Raw genomic sequence first — 18674 nt, 5'->3', positions numbered from 1 at the left:
CCATTGTCATAGGGCAACATGTGTAGTAACTGTTAAATGAGAAACTATTTTGTTCTGTAAGCCTTCATCTTAAGTGAGAATAGCAGCATAATTGAAGAGCGTAGTCAATGTCACTGAACTGTGCATGTAGAAATTTTTGAAATGGTGTATCTTTGGTTACGCGTATTTTCACGCCCCAAAAAGGTTGAGAAATTGGAGGGTTGACACGTTGTGGGGTTGTTAACCAATGTCATAAAACAATATGTGCACTACTGTTTTATGAGAAACTATTTGTTCTGTAAGCCTTCACCTGAAGTACAATTAAAAAAAAATAAAAGTTCTCAAAAAATGATGGGAGCATGTCAAAGGAACCAACTTGAAGGAGTTCCCACAATGGCCAAATTTGGAATAACTTGAGCAACAAAATAAATGAGAAGAATGGATTATAAACCTATAAAATAAAATAAATATCCATGACTCCATACTGGTATCAACAAATAAATAAGTAAATGAAGGAGAAAGGGTAACTCTTTCTTACAGTAGAATTCCAATTAATAAATGTAGAAGGAATGATGGAAATAGAAAATTACCATTAGTCAAACACCACAGTAATAGTTATTGAAGTCAAGAACCATCAATGAATGTTAAAATAAATGCGCAAACATATGATGAGAAATAGGATATTTGCAGAGTCTCAAAATATCTCCTCGCAAGATACTTTTTTTTTTAAGTTACCACTTATCTAATGTCTATTTAGTGTTTTTCCATCTCCACCCCTACCCTCCCTCGTGACCATCAAAGATTGTTTCTTTTTGTGTGTAAACCTTTTCATGAGTTTTTATAGTAGTGGTCTCATACAATATTTGTCCTTTTGTGATTGACTTATTTCACTCAGCATAATGCCCTCTAGGTTCATTCATGTTGTGAGATGCTTCACAGATTCATCATTGTTCTTTATCGTACTCCATTGTTTTTTTGTACCATAGTTTGTTTAGCCATTCATCTCTTGATGGGCACCTACGTTGTTTCCATCTTTTTGCTATCATGAACAATGCTGTAATGAACATGGATGTGCGTATGTCTATTCGTGTGATGGCTCTTATTTCTCTAGGATATATTCCTAGGAGTGGGACTACTGGATCATATGGTATTTCTATTTCTAGCTTTCTAAGGAAGCACCATATTGTTTCCCAGAATGGCTGCACCATTTTGCACTCCCACCAGCAATGCATAGGAGTTCCCATTTCCCCACAGCCTCTCCAACATTTGTTATCTTCTGTTTTTTTTTTTTTTTTTTTTTGATTCACGCTAGTAATGTGGGGCTAAGATGGTATCTCATTGTGGTTTTGATTTGCATTTCTCTAATGGCTAGTGATTTCGAGCACTTCCTCATGTGTCCGTTAGCCACCTGAATGTTTTCTTTGGTGACGTGTGTGTTCATTTCCTTTGCCTATTTTTTAATTGGATTATTTGTCTTTTTGTTGTAGAGGTGTTGGATTTTCCTGTAGATTTTAGAGATTAGAGCTTTGTCAGATTTGTCATAGCCAAATTTATTTCCCCAGTCTGTAGGTTCTCTTTTTACTCTTTTGGTGAAGTCTTTTGTTGAGAATAAGTGTTTAATTTTTAGAAGATCCCAGTTACCTAGCTTATCTTCTGGCATTTGTGTGTTTTTAGTTATGGTTTGTATCCTGTTAATGCCGTGTATTAGGGCCTCTAATGTCCATCCTATTTTTTCTTCTATGATCTTTATAGTTTTTGGTTTTATATTTAGGTCTGTGATCCATTTTGAATTAGTTTTTGTGTATGGTGTGAGGTATGGGTCCTGTTTCATTTTTTTGCAGACGGACATCTAGTTTTGCCAGCACTATTTTTAGAAAGACTGTCTTTTCCCCATTTGATGGACTTTGGTCCCTTGTTGAAGATCAGGTGACTGTAGGTGGATGGATTTACATCTGGGTTCTCAATTCTGTTCCATTGGTCTACGTATCTGTCCTTGTACCAGTACCAGGCTGTTTTGACTACCATAGTTGTACAGTAGGTTCTGAGGTCAGGTAGTGTGAGTCCTCCTACTTATTCTTCTTCTTCAATAGTGCTTTACTTATCCATGGCCTCTTCCCTTTCCATATAATGATTGGTTTTTCCATCTCTCTGAAGAATGTTGTTGGTATTTGGATTGGGACTGCATTCTATTTGTAAACTGCTTCGGGTAGAACTGTCATTTTCACAATGTTGAGTCTACCTATCCATGAGCGTGGTATGTTTTTCCATTTACATAGATCTCTTTTGGGTTCTTGTAGTAGTGTTTTGTAGTTTTCTTTGTATCAGTCTTTTATATGCCTGGTTAGATTTATTCCTGAGTATTTTATTTTTTTTAGGGGCTATTATAAATGGTATTGTTTTCCTGATTTCCATTTTGTTGTTCTCTTTATTGGTATATAGGAATCCAACTGATTTTTGTACGTTTATCTTGTATCCTGCTACTCTGCTGAATCTTTCTATTAGTTCCAGTAGTTTTCTCATGGAGTCTTTTGGGTTTCCTATGTATAGTTATCATATCATCCACATATAGGGACACTTTTACTTCTTCATTACCAATTTGGATGTCCTTTCTTTTTCTTGCCTTACTGTTCTAGCTAGGACTTCTAGCACAATGTTAAATAGGAGTGGTGATAAATGGCATCCTTGTCTTGTTTCTCTTCTCAAGGGGAATGTTTTCAGCCTCTCTCCATTAAGAATGATGCTGGCTGTTAGTTTTGTATCCCAAAAAAACCAAACCCATTGCCGTCGAGTTGATTCTGACTCATAGTATAGATGCTCTTTATTATGTTGAGGAATTTCCCTTCTATACCTATTTTATTGAGAGTTTTTATCAGGAATGGGTGTTGGCCTCACAAGATATAGTAATTTTACAGTGGTGAAACCTGGTAAACAGCACCATAATCAAGTGATCAATTTAACATCACAAGTAACAAGACATTGGCATGCACTCCCTGATATGCACTGAGAAGGACATGACATCACTTCTACGATATTTGTGCCCAAAATGCATAACCTCAAATCACGAGAAAAAAAAAAAATCAGGCAAACCCAAACTGAGGGACATTCTACAAAACAGCTGGTCAGTACCCTTCAAAAGTGTCGTATCATTAAAAACAAGAAAGACAGAGGAGCTTGTCACAGCCTGCAGGAGACTGAGAGGAATGGCTTCTAAATGGAATGTGAGGTCCTAGATTGGATTCCAGATGAGAAAAAGAACATTTGTGAGGACTGAAGGGAGGAGTAGTAGATTAGTTAAGAGTACTCTTTCCATGTTAATTTCCTGGTTTCAGTAACTATACTCTGGTTATACTAAGATGTTAACATTAAGGGAAGTTGGGTGAAGGGTATACAGAATTCTGTGCTGTACCTATAACTTTATTGTAAGTTTAATGTTTAAAATGATTTCAAAATAAAACTTTTTAAAAATTAATGTTTTCTATAATGATGTAAAATATTTAAATGGTTCCAAAGTCAAATATACAAAAAAAAGGCATATTCAGAAAAACTAGCTTCTGTCACCTCTACCCTGTAGTTAATCATTAAAATAAAAAAGGTTTTGCTCTTTTGATTAATCCTTCCATGGGACACACACACAAAGCGTTTTAATATAAATGCTAGCATACTATACATACTTTTTCTACTTTGGTTTTCCCCCCCTTCCACTCAATAGTATATGCAGTACATCAGGAGATAATTCCATAGCAGTATATATTTTCCTTATTTATTTATTTCTTGAAAGCTGAACATACCGAATTTATATACTAATATACTAATTTATTCAATTAGTCACCTACTGCTGGACAACAGGGTCTTTGAATTTGGCAACTACAATAGCCACTACACCTTTTTTCAGTATCTTTAATGGTAGCAAATCTTTATTACCAGAAGAAGAGTTGATAGTTAACTCTGGCAAATAAAGGAAGTGATCATGGTAAATAATAAGGCTCACTAAATCTACAAACCAGCATGATGTTATAATGTACTGACAGCGGTGTTCTTTTTCTGGTTCATATGGTGTTGAGGGGTAATTTGAAAGAGGAGTTTAAGAAATGCTAAGCAAAGGTCTGATGGAGCAGTGCTGCAGACACCCCTAACTGCCTTTCTGGTATCCCACTTCATTTCTCCCTTACTACCCGAGCCCTGATTCTTACATAGGGCAGCAGTGTGCACAACTGAAAACCACTACGCGCTTCCCAGGGGTGGCTAGGTAAAACAGTTCTGGACAATGAGATGTAAGCAGAAATCTACTGGGGATACCTAGAAGAGTTCTGCTTTTCTGAAAAAGGCATCATACCTTCCTTCATTATTTTTCCTGCCAGGTGGGGGGTGGGGGAGTGGGTATGACGTATCCATTTTGGGGCCAAGAGGATGTAAACCACACATATGGAGGATAGTGAAACAGAAAGACAGAGGAACCTAGGACCCTGAGGACACTACAAAGCCACTGCACTAGTCTTGGACTACCCACCTCTGGATTTCTTGTAGACAAAAAACAAACCCCTGCCTGGATGAGCCACTGCCATAAGCTGCTAAATGATACCAAGAGATACATAAACATCCACTCTCCCAAAATGACAACAGGATTAAGTCCTGTCACGTTTAAGAGACTCATCATTTTATAGTCCAATCTCACACAGTTAATCACACATTCCTTATTTTTCTAATCAGAATACACAGAAAAAAAATTAGGTAGAGAGGGAAACATTCAGAACTAGGACAGCAACTGAGATGAAGCCCAAACGAAATGTATCAGCAAAAGATAAATACAGAAACCTTTGGAGCAGGCCACGATTAGGGGGCAGTGCAGCTACTCCTACTCCCAGGGAATATTATAGAGCACTAATGCTCTCCTGCATGCTACGTAAGCCCTTAGTTTGTTCCTTACTTTTTAACACATACAAGCTGAATGAAGGCCTAGGAGAAACAAAGTAAGGATATTAAAAAAATATAAAAACAGGTACAGACCCCAGTGACTGACATGGGAAGAAAATGCGTGTGGCTTTATCGCCCAAGCAGTGACTGATTCCAAACTGATTCCAGGCCTTCAATTGACTAATGTCAGTCTCAAGTCCAAAACCTGGCAAAATCTCACACCACGATCATGTGAAAATTAAACAGCTGGCATAAAGAACCAAGCACAGATATCAATTCCTCTCTTAGCCCAAATAATACCTTTCCAAATCATCAGCTATTTAAAAAAATACTTTTTCTTTAATACTTTAAAACACAGTTTATTCCTCAAGAAAAATCTACATACCCAGAGACGTTAAAAACCATTACCTATGTCCCACCCAAGCCGAAATACTTAGCATGCTGCTATAGTTTTCCAGCCTAGTTTCTATGCACAAGTATTTCAAGCCCAGGCACTTTACATTTCTTCTGGCATTCCAAAAGTCTGTATTGGCAGGCTGCCTACTTGAGCAGAACAGGAGTCAGCGGCTCTATGCAGCACTGAAGAGCTCTGGGAAGGTGCCCTGCTTCAACTGTCTTCTCTGGAGACCTATGGTTGTGTCTGCAATTTCCAGTCCAGATTCATCCTTTCGGGTGAGGTATTATCCCCTCTTAAAATGAAAACAACTTTGGGAAATAGCTCACGCTATTGTACTCTATTTTTACGATGTGATTTAGTTTATCAGGCCAAACCGAAGTCTTGAGCACTGTTGTATCTCAAGGTCCTAGTATGGTGCCTAGGGCTCACTAAATGTGTCTGATAAATCAGTCCAGAGTTGGCTGAGAACAGGAAGGAAAGATGAATTCACAGCATGGGAAAAACGCAGCAGAAAGAAGGATCAGGCAGTCAAAGAGAGGAGGACACTGACAAAGGAGGCAGGAGAGCACCCAGGAGAAACCTGCCTCGCTTAATTTGGGACTGCTGCTACACAATAATAAGTGGCTGTCCCATCCTGCGCCTCAAGTGGGCCACCTATGCTCATTCTCACTCTGAGCCATCCTAATTTTTGTTCCCTCTGTCTGGAACATTATTCCTTCTGCTTTCATCCATTAAGATTCTTCTCATCCTTTAGGTCTCTGCTCAATTACCACTTTCTTAAAGAAGCCTTCCAAGACCACTCAATTAGGGGCACCCAACTCCCACCATTCTTATCCCCTTGTCCTGCTTTATGTCCTTCGTAATACAGTAAAACCTGTGCAGGCCAGAACGTGTGTAAGGCAGAAACCTGTCAGAGAAGGAAAACGCAAACATTTTCTACTAAAACAAGCAATAGAAAAGTGGTAAGACTGTACCCTGTCAAAGGGGGAAAACTTGCGAGACCTGGGAAAACAAGGCAGTCCCGTGGAGTTCCAGCTTTCACAGGATTCACTGTGCTTATTTCTACCTGCAGTTTATTTTTATTGTCTGTCTACCTCACTAAAATGAAAGCTCTACTAGAGCAGAAACTTCGTCCGTCTGCTGTGCCCCCAGCACTCTGAACAGTGCCTGGCACTGAAAGAATGGACTGTGCATACATTCACAAACTCTGACTTTCTTCTAGAAAAGAAAGTAACATCAGTAGGGTGTACTCTTGCAAGCTCCAGGCATACACACTGTCGAGACGGGTGTTGCTAGCACTATGGTGGCAGCAGAGGAGCAGCAGATGGGGAAAGCTCCTCTCCTTCCTCGGAGCAGCGAGTCTGGCCCCTGGAGTGCTGTTTCATGCAGGTGGTGCTGGCTCTTCAGGCTGGATTCCCTCTTCCCTTCCAAACCTCTGTGGCATGCAACAGCTGCATTATATTGTGGCTATGCTTCCTGTCAGTACATCTCCTCCCATGGTTTCTGAATTTCTCCTTCAGGGACCTTAGCAACAGGAAGGACACAGAATGGTACAGCCTTACCACTGTCACCATGAACCCTATATAACCCCAAGGAACCCTTGTCTCAAAGGGCAAAAAGCTTCCCAGAGAAAAAGAATTAGAGGTATCACGAAGCAATGAAAATGGAAGCTGCTTGTGGCTTCTCTAAGGGGAGGCTTAAGAAGACCAACTGAGACCCTGCTATCCCTAAGAGGCATGCCTCTGGCCTCAAAACTAGCAGCAATACTGGCTTCTTCCTGATGAGAAGAGAGGAAAAGATACCAGTTGTTTATTGCTCTTTTTCCTTCTTGGGCTACTGCCACCACCTTTGCCATTTCTTAACCTCTTACTCAAGTGTTCCAGGAAATCTGCAGCAGTACCAGGACAGAATCAGAGCTTGTGTGTTCATTTTTTACACACATTGATGCTAACACAGACACATTCAAGGTTTGAGAGAGGAAGTGGCATTTATCTGATAACTCTACAGAAGATCTTCCCCTTACAGGGACCTAAAAATTGGTTTGCTTCTGATAGTTCAGATAAAACGATAACCTTGTTGAGGTCCTTCAGTGCTAATTTTAATATCTTTTGTTATTCCCAAGTAGTACGCAGTTCCTATCCAGGATCCTAATGAACTTGTGCTTTAACTTCTGGAAGGGGGAGGGGGGAGACTTGGAAGGGGAGATTGGAAGCTAGGCTGATTCCCTAAAGGGAATGTCTGCTCCCAGGTAGGAACAGAAAAGTCTGTCTCTCTAACCTCCTTCCTCTCTCTACCCCAAAGGAGTGACTGACCTGATCAGTGAGAGACAGGACAGGGTCTGAGCTTGTGTGATCCCAAGAGTCTTCTTTTTGTCTCTGGCAGGCTTACATGCCTGGCTGCCAGCAGTTCTGAGGAGGTAAGTTTAACCTCGGATGGAGGAGGGGAGCAGGGCACGCAGGAGTGTTAGGAAGCCAATTCTGGCTACAGGCCAAACTGTATTATCTAATCCAGCTTCCCAATTTACTAAAGCTGACGTTTTGATCCTCCATTTCACTCCTGTGTCTATTTCTTAATTGGTTCAGATCTAGGTAGGAAGAGGGATATGCTTTTTACTCCTCAGACTCTAACAAGACCAAACAAAGGAAGCAGCATATGACATTTAATGCCGTTTGTTTTATGAAGGCCTAGATGTTAAACAAAACAAAACAAAACAAAACTCTAGCATGTCCTAAATCTCTAATTCCAGTTCCTAATTCCAAAGCACAGAAAACCCCAGCAAAATGATCATCAGAAAAAGCAGGCTGAATAACTGAACTTTTGCTTATAATAATGAAAAAGCACCAGAAAGCTAATGCTGTTCTGACTCTCAGCTGCCTTTTCAGAGAATGGAGCTCTGTTCTTCAGCTCTAGAACCTGGTTTGTCTGCAATACTGTCTCACAGCCTCAGGACCACTTCAGCTGAGTCAACCCTCATGCTTACAATCAAGCTGGCTTCACTGTCAAGGCACCGAAGAGATCTGCCTAGGATCAGCCAAGAAACAAGGGTTGTCCTTGTACTGACCCTGCCTCCCCCCACGGTGTCCTGATTGAACATGGCATCACCATGGACTGCATCAGATCTTTCTAGGCTGTTTGAGAACAGAGTAAACACTCACATTTTTTATGATGTGGACCACTGGAGCTGTGCTAAAATTCTCCAGGGTGGGGGGAAGACCCTGTTCATGATGGAATTCTCTTTTCCATGGCCCTGGCATTTATATTAGGCAGTATGTGCCTCAATCCACCCCTAGATAAATGCTTTACGATCAAGCCCATCTTCCAAAGGAAATATGATCATCTTCTATCAGAGTGGGAATTGTGGTTATTCAATTCACTTAAAGAGCAAACAATGACTGAAGTATTTCATTCATTTATTAAAAACAGTGGAGTGTTTATATGAACTACCATGTGTATGTTAACATAACACACCGAGTGAGAATAGCACTGGGGAACGGTCTGGTTAAGTGTTCTGTTCTGTCAGTTAGGATCTCACTTCACTGGTTTTCACAGTTGATTTAGCTGCTGTCCTGTGACTCACATGATGGTCTCAGGGTTCCAGTTTTCTGACTCTCTCTTCTACTTCATGTGTATAGCACCTGGGTGCAAAGGCAAATGCCAAGGAGAGCCTGTGAGCCTGTGAATGTGTATGTCTATGTGAGTGTGCCTTGTTCTGGCTCCAGGAGGAGCCCTCTTGCATCACTTCATACCAGGCAAGCAGAGAAGCTGGCTCCATCTCTGTGGAAGACAAAGAACTCGGACCTCCCTTTCTCTAGCATGTCTTCTTTACAGTCCACCAATCCCACTCCACAGTTGCCAATGATCCGGCTCCTTGCCCTAAAATTACTCTATTCTTCCCAATTCTTTTATTTCTACCCAGTCTGGCTAGACATTTCAAAAATAAAGAACAGTCCCTTCTAAGTTATAAAATTTTAAATAAGGATAACAAAAAAAAAAAAAAAAAAAAAAAAAGCAGAAACCAATGAATCAAGAGCAGAGAAGCAATAGCCAGTCTGGATGACCAGAAGTTGAAGAACTCTGACTCTGGGCCTGCCATTATCATTGAATCCCTCAGGCACTAAACTTCTGCTACATTCTTGGTATAAGCTCCCACCCTGGATCACCCATGGTGTCGGTCTTCTTTGTGCCTTCCTTCAGGTTGAGCATTAGAGGAAATACAGAAACTGACTCAGCACACTAAAAAAACTCCCACTATCCAATTTCAGTTTGGACTTCACCACCTTTCCTTTACTTAGTCTTGCCAATTCCCCAGCAGTGGACATTAAAAAATAGCTATTCCAAAGCTTCTCTGTTCTCCCCCAGACCCTAATTCAGGACAACCCCTACCCCGTTCTGGCTACTACACATACAAATCAATCACCTCAGATGACCTCACCTTCTCCATCAGGCTTAAACACTCGCAGGCTCTTTCCATTTCTTGTCAATGAACCTATTCAACTGATAGTGCTTAGACTTCATCTTGGCAAAGGAGATGATTCCAAAGCCATGACCCCTCTCCAAATTTGAGCCCCGTCCTCCAATTTGCCTACTGGATATTCCTTTATGCATGTCCAGCTAACATGGCCTCAAATTGACCACCCAATTTTACTTTCTCATACCATCATTCTCCCAGGTACCATGCCTCACAGTCAAGGGAGCAGTGCAAAAGAGGACAGAACTTCACAGTTGTCAACACTTAGGAAATCACCTGGGGTCAGCAAATTTCTTCTGTAAAGGGTCAGACCATAAATATTTTAGGCTTTGTGGGATAAGAGGTCCCTGTTGCAACTACCTGATTCTGTTGTTGTAACTCAAAAGCAAGCATAGACAATATTTATACAAATGGGTATGGCTCGGTTCCAAAAAAACTATTTATACAGACAGGCAACTAGTCTATGTGTAATAATTTTACAACCCCTAATCTATATCACTATCCTAATCAGGTTCTTGCTCATCTGATCAAATCCTAATTTTTGCTAATTATTACTTGAGTGCTGTGTAAATATTACTCCTGTAAAAACTGGCTCTTTATTATATGCAGCAATTCATCTTTGATCCAAACATCCCTTCACCAATATAAAGGCCAGATGATGAGCTATTCATACCTACTATTTTCTGTGAAGTTAGACATGGAACGCAGTGCCACAATTTGCTTCCCAAGGACTTACCATCATATTTTTTCCTGAATTTTAGGCGACTGTTACCAATGTGGAAACGCTGGTGGTGCAGTGGTTAAGAGCTATGGCTGCTAACCAAAAGGTTGGCAGTTCGAATCCACCAGGTGCTTCTTGGAAACCGCATAGGGCAGTTTTACCCTGGCCTATAGGGTCTCTATGAGTTGGAATCAATTCAACGGCAACGGGTTGATTTGGTTACCAATGTAATATTTAAAGTACTGGTTTTCAACCAGTAGACTGCTTTCTTCAAACTAAGTTTTATTTAGAAACTTACAGATGTAAAAAGACAAAGCAGAATGACTGTGTAAAGTTGGCAGGTAGGGAAGAAGCCCAGAGACTCATCAGCTTAGCTCTCTCTTCCCCATATCCCTTCTCTTGTAGTATCCCCTAGGCATCTATTTAGTTATGTGAAATAGTTTTGATCAATCCCCTCTATTATGAAAAAGATATTATGCCACCCACCCACTCTCTCCACCACACACTCACACTCCTAGTATTAGAAAATATCCCAAAATACAAAATACACTTAGAATGAAATTCATCATTAATGATAATGGGTGTAAATCTATATTCTAAATACTCTTCTAGAAAATTTCGAATCTTTTTCGCTGACTTACTGTCCGATCTGGTTAGATTGTCATTGTTTTTACTTTGAAACAGGGTAGATGGAAAACTTCAAACCAGGAGAAGCGTCAGCTCTGCCATTTTCTTATTGTTTGTTTATGCTTGTTTTTTAAATGTACTACAGGTAGTACCCAACTTATGACGTATTCAAATTACAACGAATTGCACTTAGGACTATCTGGTTTTTTTTTTTTAACTTTTGTACATCTTATAGTTAGTAATACGTATTACATATAATGTTGTAGTGTGTCATTTGCTGATGTTACCATTCTCAGATGTTCACTCGCAGATGTTCAATGTTATGATTTACTGTTCAAAATACTGCCGTAGAACAGGCAATAATGGAAACTAAAAAAAAAGAGGTATTCAACTTACAACAGAGTGATTGGAATCAAATCCTGTCGTACATCAGGCACTACCTGTATTTCCAGTCTTTGCAGTAATTGTTTTAAGCCGCTTATCATTTAGTTTGGTTAAAACTGTAAAATATAATCTGCAAATCCACTTAACTGGACACATGTAAAGTGTTCTATGCTGCACTGAGTGGACAGCAGATGAACTGATGAGGGTCCCTCTGCCAGCCCTGCCACACTATGAACTTTCCCACCCCTTTGGGTTATCTCATTTACTGTACATAATATACAGTCACCTGACAATCAACTGAGTAAAAATGCTAGTCAATCTATGTATCAGGAATTAGAGAATTAGTCAAACTTAATATTTTTCTTTCTTATGTTTCATAATAATAATAAACAGTAGTTCTATTTTATATTTGGAGATCATTACTGTGAAACACTCTCTGATTTAAAGCAAAAAAAACCACTCTCTGACTAGTGGAAAGGATGGACATTTATTTTTCATTCAGTTCCACCCCCTGACTGAGGCCCCTAACCCTGCCATAGCATGGAGTGTGGCAGACAGTCTATGGCCAAGCCAGGCCCTGTCATGATGTTCTTGGGTTCAGGGCAGCTAAGGTAAACAGCAATCATCCTAATGGTTACCTGCAAGTCATTCTGTGGGTTCCAGTCTGAATCAAATATGATGCAGGTATCAGCAGCTGTGAGATTGATCCCCAGGCCTCCCGCTCTGGTGCACAGAAGAAAGACAAAGCGGTCTGAGTCTGGCTTACAGAACCGGTCGATGGCTGCCTGGCGCAGGTTTCCCCGTACTCGCCCATCAATTCGCTCATAGGTGTATCTAAGGGGACCCAAATGAACGAAAGCCCAGGCGTTAATCATGACTTCAACAGAGAACAGCACAACAACGCAGGAAGCTGTTGACCAGTGGCCCTAAATCCCTCACTTCTAAATTTGGGCCAAGTGACGGCAGTCTAGAAGGAATCATACCTCCTTGCCACCATATACGCAGGAGGGTGGATACCTAAAACTACATTGTGACATGTCCCCCCTCTCAAAAACAAACAAAACAACAAAAACTAAATAACAAAAAGAAAAAAAACCCAGCAAACTGAGAAGGGCTAGAAGAACTGTAAATATAAAATATCAAACCCACTGCCCAAGCAGCTTGTTTTCAAGTAATCTCCCAGTTTATCTTGTGCTGAATCTAGTAAGACCAGGAAATGCAAATAAAAGCCTTATCCATCTACTTTGAATGGTGCTCATAAGCAGGAATCAGAGTCCAAACCAGTCGCTAGCTGCCTTAGGGTAACCTAAATGGCCAAGAAGATTTTTTTGTCAGGCAGTCCTTTTATGTCTGGGCTGGTCATTTCTAGCCTTATTTTTCCCCAAAGCTTCATAATTTAGGAAAGGTGCGCAGCAAAATCTCTAAGTTTAGAGCTGAAACCAAAGTATTCTGGGCAGTATACTGCCAAGCAAGTACAAATAAATCACAGGAAAGGTCTTTGAGATGTGTGTTTGCGGGAAGAGGGGGCTGAAAAAATTTTAGAGGAAAATAAAGTGAGAAAGTAAAGCTGAATATCGTAAGAAGACGTATACCTGCGTAGAAAGTTAAGAAACAAGGGTGGAAAGCATGGTGGAGAATCTCTCCTGAAGGTGAAAGGAAAGAGAACGAAAAATGAAACTGCTATCGCGGCATATCACTCTCAGTCCATCCAGACAGAAAACACAGAAAGTCCTTTATGAGGCAGATCATACAATTAATACCGAAATAAGATATAGTAGCAATCTGGACAGCTGCTGGGAGTCTTACTCTTTTCTTAATTTACCCCCTGACAACAAAGGCGTTAACAATGGGGATGTTACCTTGGGCTCAATTTTGACGAACAAGCAAGAACTGGCTGGTAAAGTAGATGTGATAGGAACCTTGTAAAAAACGGACCAAGTCACCTAGAGCTGGTAATAGCCAAGAACATGAACTCTGCCAAAAATCAGATTTGTAACTCAGAATTGAGGAAATCCAATCTCTAAAGCTTCAGATAAATAACTGGTCTGAGAATAAGGATAGACACACCAGGGGTAGATGACTCTGTATGGGGATGGCTCTAGAAAAATAAATTTGACAATATAATTCTGACTTCCTTGAGGAAAAGGAAAATCCACGTAAAAAGAAAAAACTAGCACAGGGAAATACACGTAAAGAAACCTGACTAAGATTAATAGAGGACATGTACAAAGCAGAGAAACAAATCTGAAAATAATGTCTTTCTTTAAAAAAGCCACAACATAGCCATATCTGGAATTATGGGTATAGTTTTTTCCTTTCTTCCTTTCTTTTTTTTTTAACATAATAAGCTAAAGATGTGCAGACTAGTAAATAAAACGGGTGGTAGTGGTGACAGGACTGTCATGAAGACAGACGAAGAAGACTTGTGTCATAAGATAAAGGCTAGGGCTGTATGTCCGAATCCTGTAAAATCATGAAGCAATTAGACATAATTATCACTACTATTAATAACAACTACAAGAATAATATTAGTAGCAAGCTCTTAGAAAGTGCCAGCTCTGTACCAGGAACTGATACATGCTTTATATGCATCACCACATTTAATTCTCTCAATAATCCTAATGAAGTAACCCATTGCCATCGAGTTGATTCTGACTCACAGTGACCTATAGCACAGAGTAGAACTCCCCATAGGGTTTCCAAGGCTGTAAAATCTTTACAGAAACAGACTGCCACATCTTTCTCCTGTGGAGCGGCTGTGGGTTTGAACCACTGACCTTTTAGTTAGCAGCTGAGTGCTTTAACCATGGGCCATCTGGGCTACTTAATCCTATGAGATAGTTCCTATTATTAACCCCAATTACACTTGAAGAAATTAAAAAAAAGTAAAACAACTTGCTCAGTTACCAAGCTGGTAAGTGAGATGAACCTAGCTTAATCTGAGTCACAGTCCATACTCTTGACCAGTCTGGAGTATGGCCTTCACATAGTACCTGACATTTTAATATAGTAGGACAGAAAGATTTCCCCAAAAGTTTAAGAGAGAAAATTAGAGATAAATAAGAGACACCAGCAAACTTAGGAAACTTGTAACTCTAACAGAAGGCAGAAGCAGAAACTATAACTGAGTATCAAAATGATTTTGGTAAACTCAATACACAGAGGATGTGTAACAGGTCATTCATAGAAATTTGGCCACGTATGTGATGCAGTGGAAGCAGCACAGGGTTTAGACACAGAAGACAGGGTTGAGATTCAATTAAACACTAGCTGCTGCCGCCGCCACCACTGCTACCACCCATGTGAGTGCTGTAGGCGTGGAGGACTAGATGCTCTTGGACAAGACACTCCTAGTCATCAGTGAATTCTGAGCTAATGCCAGGGGTTTGAGCAAGGAGGAAAAGTCACTAAATACTGATGATACAGCTCAGCTATTACCCAGGGGAAAACAGTCCTGTGAAACTAGACAATAGCATTTTGTCTGCTATGATAAAGCAACAGCTTTATAGATTGTGACGGACGGCTGCAACGATCATTCTCCTTTCTATCACGTATCAATTTTGAGAGCGTGCTCTCAAAGAACATAAAACTAAAATAAAAGTCCAATTATTTAAGCCCTTTGAAATCCCTCCCTACCCCTCCTCACTTTCGAGCCAGCTCCTTTGGCTATGTCCTTACTCCCAAATGAGAGTCTGGCATGAAACTAACTGGGAACGAAGCCAAACTGACAGCTGAAGAGGCAAAGAGGCTCAAGAACAAAGAAAACCTTGAGGGCTAGTAAGTCTGAACAAAGAAATTAGACATCATAAAATTTTCCATACCAAACTTTGGTGCAGCAATTCACCCTCTGCAATAACTATATTCTGAATGAAATCCCTAAGAGTTGATGTGGCTCGTCAAACTGTAACCCTGAGTCACTGTCAGGTATCAATGAGAAGCAGGTGGCACTTGGAAAACCTCTGTGTGCTGGGGGTGGGGGTGGGAGTGACACATTTTTGGCACAACAGAAAGCCTGAAGGGAAATGAGGCGTTCTCATCTCCCAGCAGTAACCAGCTGGAAAACAGAACAAGTGAAAAAGATCCCATTCACAACAGCCACAACATCGCAAACTCAGTAAGAAATCTGCAAGGTTTGGTCACATGACACTAGGAGCCATGTTTGTTCTGTTCACCATTGTGTCACCATTGTGTTCACCATGGTCTAGTACATGGTAGGCACTTTATAAATACTGACTGAATGAATGGTATACTTAAAAGACCTGAATCAGTGTGGTGAATAGCATGTTTCTCAATTATGCAAAGATGTCAATACTACCCTACTTAATGTGTAAAAGTTAATCACAACCCCCACAAATGAATATATGTATACACAGACAGACATAAATATGTAAATGTGCGTGTATACATATACATACATTTTTTTGGAGTTGGACGCTAGATTGGTCAGGAATAGGTTAAAAGAATAATTCTGGAATTCACCTAGAATAATACACGAGGAAAAGGAATAGAAGTGTTAATCAAAAGAATAGAAAGGCTTGACACATACCTGGCATATGTAACACTTCAGAATATTTTATAGTATTTTATATAAATGGAAGTCAGATGAACTATTTAATAAATGGTGGTTAGAAAATTACACATTACTGGAAATAAAATAAAATTAGACCCCATTATATGCCATTTACCAAAATTACAGAAGAACTGAAGACTGAGATGTAAAAAAAAAATTAAAGAAATCTAGTCTGAAGATGGAGATGTAAAAAAAAAAATTAAATCTAGTCAAAGATCATGAATGAACGTGCACATTCAATTCTTCATCACCCCAAACCTCTAGTAAAAGGATATTTTAAAAAGGCATAAGCTTCTTCCCTTTAATAAACTCACAAATAGGACAGAAGTAGAAATGATAACAAAATTTCAGAAGCTGGAAAGCAGGCCAAGTGGTAAATGATTTCAAGAAAGCAGAATCTCAGGCAAAAAAGACCTAATTTAACACTGTACAATAGACACAGGGCCAGGCACTGAGAGCACCACGTACCCTGAAAGTGGGAATGCAGAGTCCCAAAACAGGGGAACTGACTGCATATTTGTTTAAGTGTCCGTTAGCCTCCTATATCACCCACCCCAGCCTGAGAGGATAAAAACAGAGGCCCTCTACTCTCTCTACCACAGGACACACCAATCACAATTAAAGGGAAGACAGACACACATTGAAATCTCCTAGTCCTCACCAGGAAGCAGTCATTCATATAGAACAAGGAGATACTGCATGGTTTAAAGTCATACTTATTTAATCTGTGTGCTGAGCAAATAATCAGAGAAGCTGGATTATATGAAGAAGAACGCAGCATCAGGATTGGAGGAAGAGTCATTAACAACCTGTAATACGCAGATGACACAATCTTGCTTGTTGAAAGTGAAGAGGCCTTGAACCACTTGCTGATGAAGATCAAAGACTACAGCCTTCAGTATGGATTACACCTCCACATAAAGACAACCAAAATTCTCCCAACTGGACCAATAAGCAACATCATGATAAATGGAGGAAAGACTGAAGTTGTCAAAGATTTCATTTTACTTGGATCCACAACCAATGCTCATGGAAACAGCAGTCAAGAAATCAAACAACATATTGCATTGGGCATACGTGCTGCAAAAGACCTCTTTAAAGTGTTAAAAAGCAAAAATGTCACTTTGAAGACTAAGATGTGCCTGACCCAAGCCATGGTGTTTTCAACCACATTATATGCACATGAAAGCTGGACAATGAATAAGGAAGATTGAAGAAGAATTGATGCCTTTGAATTATCGTGTTGGCGAAGAATACTGAAAATATCACGGACTGCCAGAAAAAAGAACAAACCTATCTTGGAAGAAGTACAGCCAGAGTGCTCCTTAGAAGCAAGGATGGCAAGACTTTGTCTCGCATAATTTGGACATGGTATCAGGCGGGACCAGTCCCTGGAGAAGAACATCATGCTTGGTAAGGTAGGGGGTCAGCAAAAAAGAGGAAGACCCTCAACGAGATGGAATGACACAGTGGCTGCAACAATGCATAACATAACATAACATAACATAACAAGCATAACAATAATTGTGAAGATGGAGCAGGACCAGGCAGTGTTTTGTTCTGTTGTACCTAGGGTCGCTATGTGTCGGAACCGACTCGACAACACCTAACAACAACAGTCCTCACCACTCTTCTCCTCTAATCAGCTTACCCTCTAGGTGAGAGAGAAGAAGAAAAGCAATACCCCAAAATACTGATATTGGAGGTTTCCCAATGAAATAGTCCAGACAAATGGATAGTGTTCACATATGGATAGTGAAGACCACATTCAACACGCCTAGTTCATATACCCAGAGCTTCTAATCAGCTTGACAGTGTCCCACCATCTGACTGCCTAAACACCAGATATCCGAAGACAGCCTCTGATCTGAAACACAAAGGTTCTACTTCTGGTATGGAGGGCAAGGTCCTAATAAACCAACTCTTCAGCAAGTAACAGCCACAACTGAAAGAGAGAGAGAGAAAATAAATAAGTGGATAAAAGAATAAAATAAAAAGTGAAAAACAAAAACAAGCAGGAAAACATACCCTTGGGCACCAACTTTACAGAAGCAGATTGCAACATCTTCCTCTCGCAGAGTGGCTGGTGTGTTCAAACCACTAACTCTTCAGTTAGCAGTCAAGCACTTCCCACTACGCCACCAGGGCATCTTTTGGTAAAGCAGAGTCAGTGACGAGATAGACTGACACAGTGACTGTAACAATGGGCTCAAACATTGCAATGACTGTGAGGATGCCACAGGACAGGGTAGTGTTTCATTTTGTTGTACAGAGGGTCACCATGAGTCAGAAGAACTTGAGGGTACCTAACAACAATAGGGCACCAAAGAGTTAATAAAAGCCAGTAGATTTTGGAGAGGAATCCAAACTTGTAGTTTTGGCTGAAGGAAGGCTGCGATCATGGCAGCAGAGATGTAGGGCAGCTGTAACTGATAAAAAGCTGCTGCTTTCTGGCCAGGGGCATCAGGGGGAAGGAACCTGGGGCAACCAGGACTGCCAAAGAATTAGAGGGAATCACCAGAAAACACAGATAAACTCTATCTCACTCTCTTGCCTGAGTTCTGATTCACAAATGCATGGGGCAGACTGAAAGTAGTCCAAACTGATAACTGGCCTA

The 18674-nt window shown here is 40.3% G+C and overlaps 1 protein-coding gene across 4 annotated transcripts in view; it reads right to left on the bottom strand.

Moving 5' to 3' along the window:
* Nucleotides 1-18674, bottom strand: part of CHD6 (chromodomain helicase DNA binding protein 6) — a 237380-nt gene that overhangs the window by 69615 nt on the left and 149091 nt on the right. For all 4 annotated transcript variants that reach the window (XM_004370339.2, XM_023724628.1, XM_023724623.1 and 1 more), the window contains one exon: nt 12126-12321. In XM_004370339.2, the coding sequence (XP_004370396.1) occupies nt 12126-12321 (196 nt within the window). The remainder of the gene's footprint in view (nt 1-12125; nt 12322-18674) is intronic.

The sequence above is a fragment of the Trichechus manatus genome, unplaced genomic scaffold (genome assembly GCF_000243295.1).
Source record: "Trichechus manatus latirostris isolate Lorelei unplaced genomic scaffold, TriManLat1.0 scaffold00008, whole genome shotgun sequence".
In the NCBI taxonomy this organism is placed as follows: domain Eukaryota; kingdom Metazoa; phylum Chordata; class Mammalia; order Sirenia; family Trichechidae; genus Trichechus; species Trichechus manatus.
The sequence above is the reverse complement of the archived record's forward strand: the minus strand, read 5'-3'. Positions and strand labels throughout refer to the sequence as shown.